Genomic DNA, 14,094 nt, shown 5'->3' on the forward strand with positions numbered 1-14,094 from the left:
AAAGCATCATTGTACGTTATCAGTTACAACTGAAACAACTGATAGCCAATAATGTAATTATACCCAGTACCTGGCCAATAGCCTATTGATATAATTCTTCCTCACTCCTTCAGGAAGTAACCCACGAAATTTGATTTAATTCGGTTTTTAGAACTTTAGTAACTGTGCAAAATAAGCAGATGGCTGCAAATGAAAAAACAAAGGCACTGTTATATCCCTCTTCCCTCCTAAACCTTTTCAAACTTTAGGAGGGTGGTATTAAGCAAAGTTATAAATGGCTACGTAAACAAAAAAAAAAGTACACTTAAAAAACCCAAATATAAAGTTCCTAAATGTTTGTATCTGCACTGTTGTTTTATAATAGAAAAGAAGTTACACATGTTTAAAAAGAAACTGCTGCATAAGCTTATTCCATGACTTTCCATACAAACAGTTGAGATGTGTTTTTAAAGCAGGATGCCATTTAGTTTGTTTTAATACAAACACAGGATATTGTTATAACAGATTAACTGAAATATTTACCTGTCAGTACTGCACAAACACAAATACTTTCCACCATAAAATGGCTACAGATTAATGCAACAAAACAGTGAAATGTTAAAATGATTACCAGACAAGCAACATAGAATACATTTGAGATGAGTGTGATGTAGACATCATTTCAAATTATTTGAAGATCCTAACAAATGACAATGATGAACATAGTATAAATAGAGTGTATTTATCAACAGGCCAAGTCCATAACTTGGCAAGTAAGTTTAGTGGTTAACTTGTACTCAGCTTTGTAACCTGGGATTTTTAAATTGTATCTTTACTATTTTTTTAATCAGTAGAGAGAGTTAATTTTTGTAATTATCTCAAGATTATTACTAGTAATTACTTCAATATTAATGATTATATTGTTTGTAATTAACATATTTATAGTAATTATCACTTTAATGCCTATCCTAAATTATTCATATTATTAATGAACCTTATTCTTGGGTGACTATTTTATTGTGAACGACTTTTACACATCTGTAGTGGTCATCATAATTCATCATCATCTCTGTGTAGTTTCTTGGTTTATTACACTCTATCTATTGTTATTTAGCAACCTTCCAGTATATACTATGTAGAACTGATACCATTTGAAGGTTGTTCTAGCTTCCCTTCTACTCCCAGTTGTCTCATGCCTTCTTTTATGTCTTCTTCCGATACGTGGCTACCTTCATAAGCATCACTTACAAACTCGTGGGTAGGGCTGTCTGCAACTACTTCTTCCTCTTCACGCAAAGCCTGCACTTTCTCTGCCAATAGTATATTTCAACTAATTACTCAACACAAAAAAATTACTGACAATCACATTGACCTAGTTAGAAGTAGGAAAGGGGAAAACATATAATTTCTTCTTGTAAGTTCCTGCACTTTCTCTGTTAACAAGCAATCTTAAGGAAATATTATAATTACTGAATACCATGAGTTAATACCTTGTAATAGGCTCATAACTATGACAAATTTTTCACAATATACACAATTATGATTTACTGTAAGACTCCTAAAAGAAGGAGAAGCCTCTTCTCCCTTCAGGTGCCAACAGGGAAAATTTTTGAAAACAGGAAGGCTTCATGTTTCCATATCAAACCCATTCATAATGTGAAAATACCATTTAATAAAGAAAATGTTGTCTATTTAGAGATTTATTATTTCCATTGCGTGCGTGTGTGTATAATGTTAACAAAATACATTGTTTAACCATACTATTAAGAGTTGGGTGGAATCCACCCAGCTCATAACTATAATAGTATATGTGAGGGTATTTATACTATGATTTTTTTAATAATGTATGTGTAATCTTTACAAAATCTTGCAGATGATTATTAAACATTATAATGCTCTTGTATACAAAATACAAGATTTTTTTACCATGTTTTTAAATTTCATTACTATTTTCTTACCTTGCCTTTTTTCTTTTCAAATGTTCAATATCTAAAGTAATTCTGATTTTAAGATTAAAAATACTTTTATGCATTCTAGTTCACATGGATTGGGTTAATTTGACTGATCTTGTAAACACAATAAAAGTTAGAAATGTAAATGATGTTTTTTCTCATTCTAGAACGACTACAAATTATAACACCAAAACACAAATGTTTAGTATAAATAGCTTAAACCTCATAACAATATACATTTATACATATTTATTATTTTTTATTATACTGACTTTCCAATTGTGACTAGCTAAAATTATAGAAGGTGCAATGCTGCAGACCATGTGCACTGATATTACTATATACAATAATATAACACTGGCCTTTACAAAGTGACCTGTTTTGGTTATGTTTTAGTGGACAAGTATTTTATAAGATGCAATCACATTTCAGGAATAAAACATTATAAATACATGTGTATACATTAATACTATTTAGAAATAAGTTCTTAAACTTATTGTTCTTAAAACATACAACAGTAAATAAAGAAGTATAGCAAACAACTCTCTTCTAGTCACAAACTTTGACTCATTTGCTCCTTGCTACAGGTTGCTAAGTGTTATCAAATTTCCAGCATGGAGGATAAGAAACAAAATAATCTTTTAGGTTTTGCATATACGTACATTTTGAAATAACAAAAAATCATAAATTAATATATCAATACCACAGAATTTCACTATAGTTTATCAAGCTTAGTAACCAAGCTGTATCTGGTTCTAAAGAAGTAAGAAATTTTGAGCTCAATAGCATTTTCTTACTAGATATCTACCATGAAAAGATAGGGTTTCCCATGAAAATACTTTACAAAGGCTCAAAAAACCACATGGGAGACAATCTGAGCTTTCGATCAGTTATTCATACATCAGTGACAGAAGTAGGTGTATGTATGCAAACCTTTCCAAAAATGGAATGAGGTGGGCATGGCTACTGTATACGATTCAGTAAATGTAGTAACATCTCAACAAACAGAAAAGATCAGAGGTTCTTATTTTAGATTGTTAATATTGGTAATTTGAGTTTATAATTCATAAGAAACAAAATACTTTGTACTTGGACATCACAAACATTTCATTTGAACCGATGCTGCATTCAACATACCACACATCATACAAATATCAATATTTATGAATTTTATATTTACTTTTAAATTAATAAATTAACGTATCATACTAACATATGAATTATAATCTACAATTTGATAATAAATTTATTGATACACATTCACAAAATACTAGTTTTTTTGAAATTTTGAATGCAAGTCAACAAACACAAGATATGGCATGGCTTTTGATCTGTGATCTGTAGCAACAGGGTTATATAAACAGTTAATATTTACATCAAAAGAAAAACTGCATTAAAAACAGCAATACCAAAATACAATGATGCACAACTAAAACATTCACTAAAGCACAGGCTATAATACGATATAAGATGTATCCTAGTTTTTGAAGGTGACTATGGATGTAGGATCTACATAGCAATGGGGATACATTGGATATCAGTTGTGAACTCCATTTGTAAAACATCATATGTAAAGAATAAACATTAAAAGTGAAATAAGAAAAACAAATATAAAGTAAGAGAAATGAGAGTACTAAAGCTCATAACATTACACATGTATATCACCATTCACTGTCTACAGACATTTGTGAAGAGGTGAGAGAAATAAATAAGGTCCTACCACTGAAGATCTGTAAGAAAACAATAGCTCCTGAAGTTGGCATTCCATTCCCCATCACAGTAGTAGAAGATCTCTTTTTGAATTTCACGCAAAACTAGAAGAGAGCCATCTGCACTAGCTATCCCTAATTTAGTAGTGTATGATTACAGGGAAGGCAGCTAGTCATCACCACCCATTGCCAACTCCTTTACCAATAAACAGTGAGTTTGACTGTAACATTACAATGGCCCCACAGCTGAAAGGACAAGCATGTTTGGTGTCACAAGGATTCAAACCAGTGATTCTCAGATTATAGGTCAAGCACCCTAACTGCCTGGCTATGCTGTACCAGTAGTAAAAGCTCAAGTTAGTAATGTAGTATTAGTAGCAAAGGAGAATACAATATATAAGAATACAATCTTGAGTTACCTAAGCTAATATAACACTCACTCTAAACCTGTAGGGTCCACTGCAATACTGTAATTTTGAAGTTGTTTTCTACCTTTTATAAGAGCTTGTATATTTATGTGCATCAATGATGTTAACATAGTGTTTGTTTGTTTGTTTTTGAATTTTACACAAAGCTACATGAGGGTTATTTGTGCTAGTTGCTCTTTTACTAATGAATAGTTGAATTCACTGTCACATTATAATGCTCCAATGGCAGAAAGAGCAAGCATGTTTGGTGTGACAGGGATTTAAACCCATGACCCTCAGATTACAAGTCAAGCACCTTAAATACCTGGTCAAGCCAGACCATGTTAATACATACACAAAAGTAATGCTACAATGTTTCCTGTTTAAACTACCTTATTCAATAAAAGTTTTAGACATTAAGTATTATCACAATTAACAGGCAACAGTGACACAGTTAACAACTCTTACTGAAATAAAATCTCTACTCAGTTATTGTTATTTAGATTTGGAAAAGAAAATATATAACAATGATATTATTTTAAATATTTTTGATTAAAGAAATGGTTCTTTCCAGTATATTGCCTACCCTCTCCTAACAGTAATGTTCCATATTTTTATATTCTAAGCATTATAAATTCACAACTACTAAGATCTGTAGAATTTGTAACAAATCTCAAATAAGTTTATTATATATTTTGTAAAAAAAATTTAAAAATATACCACATAAGTAACCATCAAGAAATGGAAATTAAGTATATTATACATAAAATTTGCAATAATCTTTAAAAAATATTTTTTCATAACATACTTTAAACAAGAAAAACTTGGCACTATTTTCATGCACGTAGTAATATCATTCATAACAAAGTACATAAGCCCTTATAAAATATAAAAGAGTGTATGAACACTTTTTAGTTACAGTACACTTTATGGGTGTAGAATGGATGCTATGTTAGTTTAGAGAACTCAGCAGGGATGTTATTCTATCTCTCTCATTGTATTTTACTCTTTTATTCTTTCATTCTTTATAAACAAAAGTTAAAATTTACAGTTTGTATCTACACCATCACACGCATCCAACACCTGCAGTTAATTCCAAAAACCACATCTCTTATATCCCATATTATAATCTGTTCCATAGTGACTGTGTTGGTTGTGTACCATTGTACTTTTATTGAGCCTTGTTATCTACATGGATGTACATACATCCAGATGCATGCAGTTTGAAGCATTAACTAATTTCTGTATTTTTTAAACTTTTTTTCAGAACTTAAGACTATCATTTTACTTTTTTTGCAATTTGAATCAGTAAAATAATCTGCATTTTACTTAAATTTACTGGATTTTATTTTACTTTTTTAAATTACAATTTCGAATGCTAGTCATGATTTTTAGCCTCAGCAGGAATTTTGTGCCCATGCTCATGTCAACTGCATTTCCCACATCTTAATAAACTGACCAGGGCCAAACTTCAAAACTGAAGTCATTCTATTCAAAACATTGTGATACTTTCTGCAGCATTTTATTTTGTCATTGTTCATCAGCCCAAATGCAATGCAAACCCAATTTTGAAAAGCTAAATTTAAGATTTTTTTTTGTATATGCATCAGTTTTACAAAATGTATTGAATAATTTTCAAATACAGTAAACAACTATCAATGCATTAGGCATTTTTGGAACTCTGCCATTGAAATTTTTGTGTGCAGCAATTTCACAAAATTTATTGAAAAGCTCATATGTAGTAATACACTAAGCTCATAATTCGTCTTCCAATAACTCTTTCTCATTGCAAAAATTCTTGCTACCATCGTATTCATCAGATTTATTTCCTTAAACTTTATTTCATCCTCTTCTGATTAACACAGTGTCAACATCCCCCCTCATCCACTGAGCTGGATGTGCAATATTTTTTTAAATGTTTAATGATGGTTTAATGATTTTTAATGGTAGTTTGTAATAAAATACCTAACAAAATTGAACATCCATGAAATTAATGCACAGTCAGTTTTTCAAGGGGTATATGGAGGAAAATAGTGTGCGTTATATACAAGCAAATGTGATATTTACTAGAGACATTCTGAGGAACAAAAACAACAATTATGGGCAAAAATATGCAACTTTGATTGCATACTTAAAAACAATCATATCTGTAAATCAATCAGTAAAGGTAATTAAAAATGATATCTCTATGATACATATATATATATACTTTGCATAATTAACAATTACCTACCATGACAATCTAATTAAAAATACAACAATCCATATGCTGAAAAAAAGGACCCCAACGTCCTTCCATAAACCACTGAAAATAATTAATTAAAATTACATATGTCAATACAATATATAGTCATTTTTTTTTTCTTTGTTTGAACGTGAACTTTCAATAACAATTTATGTGTGTGACTGGTATTAAAATACTCTTTGTGCAAAGATCAGGTCAAGTATGCTGATTGGCTTATACCTACATATTGCATGTCAAGTTGAAAGAGTATGGATAAGCGTGTAGTGTCTTGGTAATTTGACTGCCTTATGTCAAGAGTTTGGAAAGCCAGGTGTATGATGATTGTTTGTTGTTTTCAGCATGGTGGGCAGTTAACTGAAGTGAAATATGAAAGTGAAGTTTAAAGATACCTTATCCAGTCATGTGATCCCTGTAGCAATACTAATACTTGTACTTATTATAAGTAATTCTTCATTGATAATACTAAATCTTAAAATAAATGTAAGCTAAAATGTTTGGTCTTTTTCAAGAATATAGTGCAGGAATAGTGTCCAGTCTTAAGTTTGGAATGTTATAGGAAACAATTCTAATAAAAAATCAATGTAAAAAAAACACAAAACAATAACAACAAATCATTCTATTTCTAAAAAAGTTCAAATTTACCCAGTGATGTATATTTAGTTTGCAAATATGCCTTTGTTTAAGTATATCATTATTGTAAGTTGAAAAAAATTTAAACATATCCTGGAAAAGAACTGAAACTCAGTGACAGTTTGACCATAACAATAATAATATATATTTTGGTTATTGAGTTATGGTAATTAAATAAAACTTCAAAACCAATGACTTACTTTTATCTTCAGGTGAAAGAGCTGCTGAATAGACTGTAGAACCACCTTCTTGACCAAAAAAAACGCACACACACACCAAGTGAGAAAAATAAAATAAAAATGCAACACAGATTTTATTTACAAACGAACCAAGATTTAAAGAATTTAATGTCAAAATAAACTCATTATTAGCAGGTACACTGAGACTACCATGTAGGTGAAGGAAATGTTTACAGAAAATAAATAATACCTCATTTACTGGGTACTTTTAAGTCACATGAACAAAAATTAAAAGTGCCAAAAACACAAGATACCTGAAAAGAATAAAAATTAACTAAATAAATAGTAAACAAAGAAACAGTATGTCTTTTTGCATTAGGTATGCACAACTAAAACACCAGAGATCTGCAGCTTGCCAAGGATATCAGAAGCTAAACACACCTAAATGATTAAAAAATGTGACTGCAACAAGTAAACATAATGAAAAAGTCAAATAACACTTTTGTGACCATGGCATGTTTGTTTTTCATAGGCACTATGCAATTAATTATATACTGCATTTGTAAAAACAAGAACAAAAAAATCAAACACCTTGTCTGATAATTATCTAGTAACCATAAAGCTGTGTTTATGTTAGCAATGTAGACTGTAAACTTTAGGATTTTTTTTTTTTTAGTTTGCTAAGGTTTACCACCTTGTGTGACTTTGTCCAACCTGTGGTTTAGTTTGTTTTGAATTTCACACAAAGCTACACGAGGGCTATCTGCACTAGCCATTCCTAATTTAGTAGTGTAAGACTAGAGGGAAGGCAGCTAGTCATCACCACCCACTGCCAGCTCTTGGGCTACTCTTTTACCAGCAAATAGTGGGATTGACTGTCACATTATAATGCCCCCACAGATGAAAGGGCAAGCATGTCTGGTGTGACAGGGATTCGAACCCGTGACACTCGGATTACGAGTCGAGTGCCTTAACCATCTGGCCATGCCGGGCCATCCAACCCGTAACTAACTAGCATTGATCTGACATATTTTGGCAAGCTCAAGTGAATCAACTATCAGCTGACTGATTTTAAGTAGGTTCAAAATCGATCTTAAGTTAGTACTTTAATAAGTGGTTGTCAGAGTTGTTGTTAAGCTCAAAGCAACACAATAGGCTATCTGTACTCTGCCAACCACAGGTATCAAGACATCAGTTTTATCACTAAGTATACGCTTATCACTAAGCCACTAGGGAGTACTTTTATAGGATTTACTTTTTTATAATATAGAAAATCTCTGTAAATTAAGGGCAAAAACATGTAGACTGTTACTGATATTTCAAGAAACTACATACTATCATTCAAGCACAAATCTCTGGTACATCTATTACAAAAAGTCTCTCTCCATTCATCAACTTTATAACTTTCTTTACCAAACCACTACTAATTCCTTTTTTTTCCAACTGTAGTTAATATTTATAAACCTAAAACAGAAAACTATATTACATTACAGAACACTCAATGTCTACCATTACAATATTTGTTTTCACGAAAAATTATTTCAAATCTTTAGTTGTCGTCTTGCATAAATGTAGCACAGTCTAGTATAAACATTAAAGTTTGAGATCATAAGAATAAAATAGAGAAAAAATATTGAAATAAGTTCAACACATACTTTCAATTAACTTTAAACTGGTGACATCCTTTAAAACCCAACAAGATTAACTTAAATGTTATTTAGTTTAAGCTTTGTATACTGACTGTTTTTGCAAATCACTGAAGTTAATTCAAACTACAATGTATCATTTATTCTTAATTTTATACTATTTTGAGTTCCAAACAATTTTTACTTTGTTTTTCAGAAAACTATCATTACTTTTATTGAATACCTGCTTGTACAGATCCACAAATTAAACCTTTTTCTTTCCATGAATTTTTTTAAATTAAAAAGACACATTTTAATATTGCTACACCAAAAATATAAACATTCCTACTTACTTTCTTCTTGTGTCATTGATGTTAGCTGGGTTGACTGTTTGACAAGAGAAACTCGGTAGAAATAATTTCTCCAAAAATTTTCCTCACTGACACTGCAGAGTCAAAAATATTAACTTACAACTTTTGTACAACAGTTGATAACATTACAAAATTTAAAATTCTGAAAAAAAACAACTGATGATAATTATTCAACAACAGTATTTAGGTAATGGTTCTGAAAATTACTTGATACCTACTTAAATTAGTTTTTATAGTAAAAGTAATAAAGCTATTACTGTAGTTAAGTAACGTGTTTATAAAGCAATAACAGTATTAATTCTACGAACTCAAGTGAAAACAAAGGAGAATATGTTTTAATGCTAACACCATCCTCACACATGTTGGTTAAATTTTCTAAAATAATCAACTTTCAAAAAATATCAAATTACATTTTCATAAAACTATTAATAATTCTTAAATGAAAAAATTACCACATACAAAGTTAGTTTTCATATGATTAACAATTAATTTTAAATTAATAAAACTGCCCAAAGTATTAATCTACATTTTATAGAATTACTAAGGGAACTAAGTGATAGTTTCTGTTGCAGAAATGCCAATAAGATCAAACAACAGTTTACACAATTAGTACTGAAACAATTAAAGGATAATCAGAATTTATAATTTTAGTAAAGCAAAAGCTACTGTTATAAAAATAATATCAATCATTCCTAAAGTGTTATGAGAATTAGCAGCTGATAAGAAGTCAAATGGATCTGAAAACTACTGGTTAATCAGATCTTATAAAATGATCTCACAAAATCTTGCCTTATTTCTCACTTGGAAGTAGATTATAGAGGTAAAAGCACTCTCAAATTGTTCAGGAACTACCGCTAGACTACAGAGAAGACACTTAAATGTTGCACTCATGTGAAAAGCTAGAAGACAAACTAAAACAGCTACTGACAGCAAGATGACAGTGACTGGCTCCAAGTATTTTAGCATCTTTAATACATTGAGGAACTACTTCCACACTAACAGTACAGCTGTTTGAACACCTGTACATGGCAAACTTTCATCCATATATGTATTTGGTTTTATAGCACAAAGCCACCTTGGGCTATCTGCTGTGTCCACCAAGGATATTCAAATTCCAGATTTCACAGCATCATAATTCCACAGACTTAGTGTCATCCCAACAAGGAACTCCACAATGTTTACAAATTACCAACATCCATCAATTCTATTTTGCTACAATCTTATAAAACATTCTCTGAAACTGAAGCAGATGTTGATAGATAGAACTAAGTGCTGTTTAGTGCACAGATGATTAGAAGCAGACACCCAATGATGTACATTTCTCTTAAAACAAAACATAAAAGCAATCCATCTGCAGCAACACAAAGAACATTTCCAATGGGCCAACAAATATATAGATCATTATTCCTTTTTAAAGGCGAGTTGCACAGCATCATACACCTTGATACAACAAAATTCTTAAGGAATGAGTTCATGGATTCCAGCTATGAAACAAAACCACTTTTTGGTATGCCTTAATGTTTTTGCTAAAATAAACAACTATAAATGGATAAATCAATTTAAAATTAATTAATTTATTCATTCAAACTATCAGTTCAGCCCTAAACCATAAAACTAGTGGATTAAATCAGTTTTAAATTTCCTGCAAAGTTTCACACAGAAACTACTCTGTGTCACATTTCTCTGTGCACTGACTGATGACACAATCATGTGGAGACAACACCATGTGAATTGGTAAACCCAAAACTGTGCTTCAGTTCTACACTGTCCAAGACGAAGCAGCAAAGATCATCTTTAAAAGTTCTCTTTTCTTCTTTTTATTCACAGATCTTCATATTCATGGATTTTCTAATGGTGTGAGGTGGGCACAACAGTTGGTTTATCAGCAAACATTAACGATGAAGCTCTCCCATGTTATGTCTGAATCACTAAAAGTGAAGTGCTTAACAGTCTTAAATTCTGTTTATTAAGCCCATTTAGCTTTAAATTTCAATTTTAGCACTGAATTTTCAATTTTCATTCTCACTATTGGACTAAACCTTAATTATGTGGCTGAAGAGAAACAATAGTATGTAGATGCCTCTGGTTGTATCTCAAACTCATTTAGGGCTTGTTAGATTTTAAACTAAAATACCCACCATGTTAACCATTGTTGTTACATGCTGATAACAGGCAGTACTCATTTAGAAAGAGAGCATGAGTCAGGTCCATTACATTTTTAAACAGGAATGTCACACTAATGACAGTGTAAAAAGAAGCATTAATGAGCATAACAACTTACAAACCAGCTTTATTGACTTACATGTTAGGGACCACATCCTATTACCCTTCATGCAACATGGTGGTAAAAAAGACAATGCTTATCTCACTGTACTGAATTAACTGATACATTTTTTAGAGAAGAGCACTGCACATCCTTCACACTCACGAAACTTCAATACTTGATAAAACATCAGATTCCATGAACCAAAGTAAGATGCAAAATGAACTGAAAATAGCTCTTTCAGAGGAGTGGTCAAAAATAGTTATGGACATTATTAATATTTCACACTTAAGTACGCAACATTTGTAACAAGCTGCTCTAAATATTTGAAGTAAATGTCTTGAACTATTGAAATATTAAACCACATACATCACATGCTCATCTGTACATCTAAACCTTAAGACCCATTATTTCATTTCAGACCACCAGACTGATCATCAAATGCCTGGTTTTAATAAACGTTAGCTCAGGAATGACTGACATTATTTTATAACAGTGGTTTTGCCTTATCATAACTATGACCTAGCAAATTTAAATGTTTCTTTGGTACCAGCAATGTATTTTAAATATTAAAAACATTTGAAACATAGGTACAAATATTTTAGAAAAAACAATAAAAATATAATACAATTTTGGAACAAGCTCAAATCTCATCTTCCTTAGTTCTGGGTCTTCTTCTAACATGATACTAGCAACTGGATATATACTGTCGACATTAAACTGGAACTGTACTCCAGTTGGCGGGTTACGCATGAAGTTACGTTTGTCCTACATCCAAAGTAAAGGTTACTTCTGTTATTTTATTTGAAGCTCTTCTTGTCCAATATAAAGAACAATCTGATTATAAAGCTACAATCAAAATTTTATTTAACAAAATCCCTGAAACTCATAACCACTATAAAGTATATTTTAATGAAAAAAGTTGATTTTAATTATTAATAATTTACCATGTGGAATAACAGGATAAACTTAACTGGAACAGTATACGAGAGAAATAGATATCTGAATCAAGATAAAGAGATGGTACAAACATATCATTTTGAACAACATAAAACTACACTCAATTAATTTTTTACTACACTGAAAATGTATTTCCAATAACACTTCTCTTTCTCATAGTTTAGCTTTACCCTGCTGGAAGTTTCTCTTCTCTGCTAATCAAAGCAATGGCATGAATCTTACCTCACTCAATCCAGCCTTTATACCCTACTACATTTCCATTAGCAAGTTAAATCATTTGAGTTTCTCCACCTATGTCAATGTTACCACTATCCCAGATCCACATACAAGCTCCCCATTATTATTTCCTATTCACTTTGAGACAGTCCAAACTAGCAGATGCAAAAACCAGCCATTTAGTTGGGATGAAAGGCAAGAGCTTATGAGGGAAGGTATTATTATAAATACATTTTCAGTATAGGAAAATAAAAACTTTCAGAACACACCTCCTCTCACACTTTAACTATAATCCCACACTGACAAGTTGAAAAGATTGTTGAGGGCAAAACCCACACACAGTGTTTGTATAAAAAAAAGTGGCATATAAAATTGTACACAAGTGGGATCTGGGGTACTTCTAGAACAGGTATACTCATCACCCAGATAACATGAAATCTAATTCCTGGGCAGTATAGGCTAAATGGGCATAGTGGTAAAATCCTAACATCATTAGAAGAATATTAAATCTTTCATGTTCCAACTAGGCAAACAAGCTCCCGTGTCTCATCTTGGAATTATATGGCTGTGAAACCAAATCTAGATCCAAGACGTAGTGGTCAGTGCAGGAGGAACACTTTGCATTTGGTCTTGTTTATTAAAAATGTGATATTACTGGAACTCCACCTGAAAGTTATAAAATGTTGCATATCAAGCCACTGGAATTACAAAGAAAAGTACTTCAAAAGTGGACAAACCCTCATCTCAACCTGAAGTGCCAAATGCAACAAATCTGAACCTCGAATTATGGGACGAGTCACATTTCAGTCAACCTGAAGAAACAAAGATTACAAACAGCAATCCTACCTTCTCCAAGCTAAAAGACAACACATCACATCCAACCACCAAAATTACAAGGAGGATGTAAAACAAACCAAGTTCAACTAATGGCACAAGAACTGATGCTCCGTGTGTAAAATTACAGGAAGTTGAGGGCTATCTGTCAAGATCATGATAATGACCAAAAAGTAGAGCCATGCATAATGCAACCAGGTAGTGAAAAGCCAGCTCTGAACCAAAATTACGAGGAGGATCCTATGTACATCTTGCACCCACCACACATCTGTGAAAACCACTTAGGGTTATTGGTAGGAGGACACCCAGCTTTTCCCTATTCTCCTTGAGTGGAACAATGAGTTCAAGCATCACCCATCAGAAATAGACTTGTATCCACCACTCCAGCAATTGTAAACTGAGAGCAGTTAACACCCCCATGCTTCACTACAAGAATTGGGAGGAATACTTGTGTTGGGAAGTGCCAAGGAACAATGCTATGGAGACAGTGCAATAGGTCAACCATGTTCCCTAGTTTAAAAAGCAAGCCAACCCAAATTTATTCAATCCAGGTGTAAGGACACATGGGTAATTCCCCTTATGTTTCACTCATGATAGCCCATTTGTTGTTTTCCAGGAGTGTGTTGTTTGTAGTTTTATAATTGTTTACCATCTAGCAAGTACAGATTATTGTCTAATGGAACATCCAATCTCAATGAAGCTCATTGTTACCAAGAAAAAAGAA

General features: G+C 31.8%; 1 protein-coding gene across 5 annotated transcripts in view; it reads right to left on the reverse strand.

Moving 5' to 3' along the window:
• The window catches only part of LOC143250740 (synapse-associated protein 1-like), a 39,355-nt gene that overhangs the window by 9,026 nt on the left and 16,235 nt on the right, over window positions 1-14,094 (reverse strand). For 2 of the 5 annotated variants that reach the window (XM_076501685.1, XM_076501687.1), the window contains exons 4-7: window positions 11,989-12,128; window positions 9,080-9,171; window positions 7,123-7,170; window positions 1,128-1,289 (exon numbers count right to left, since the gene is read on the reverse strand). In XM_076501685.1, the coding sequence (XP_076357800.1) occupies window positions 1,128-1,289; window positions 7,123-7,170; window positions 9,080-9,171; window positions 11,989-12,128 (442 nt within the window). Of the gene's footprint in view, window positions 1-1,127; window positions 1,413-7,122; window positions 7,171-9,079; window positions 9,172-11,988; window positions 12,129-14,094 lie in introns of those variants that run through there. The other 3 variants (XM_076501686.1, XM_076501689.1, XM_076501688.1) reach the window with 3 other exon arrangements.

The sequence above is a fragment of the Tachypleus tridentatus genome, chromosome 5 (genome assembly GCF_004210375.1).
Source record: "Tachypleus tridentatus isolate NWPU-2018 chromosome 5, ASM421037v1, whole genome shotgun sequence".
Lineage (NCBI taxonomy): Eukaryota > Metazoa > Arthropoda > Merostomata > Xiphosura > Limulidae > Tachypleus > Tachypleus tridentatus.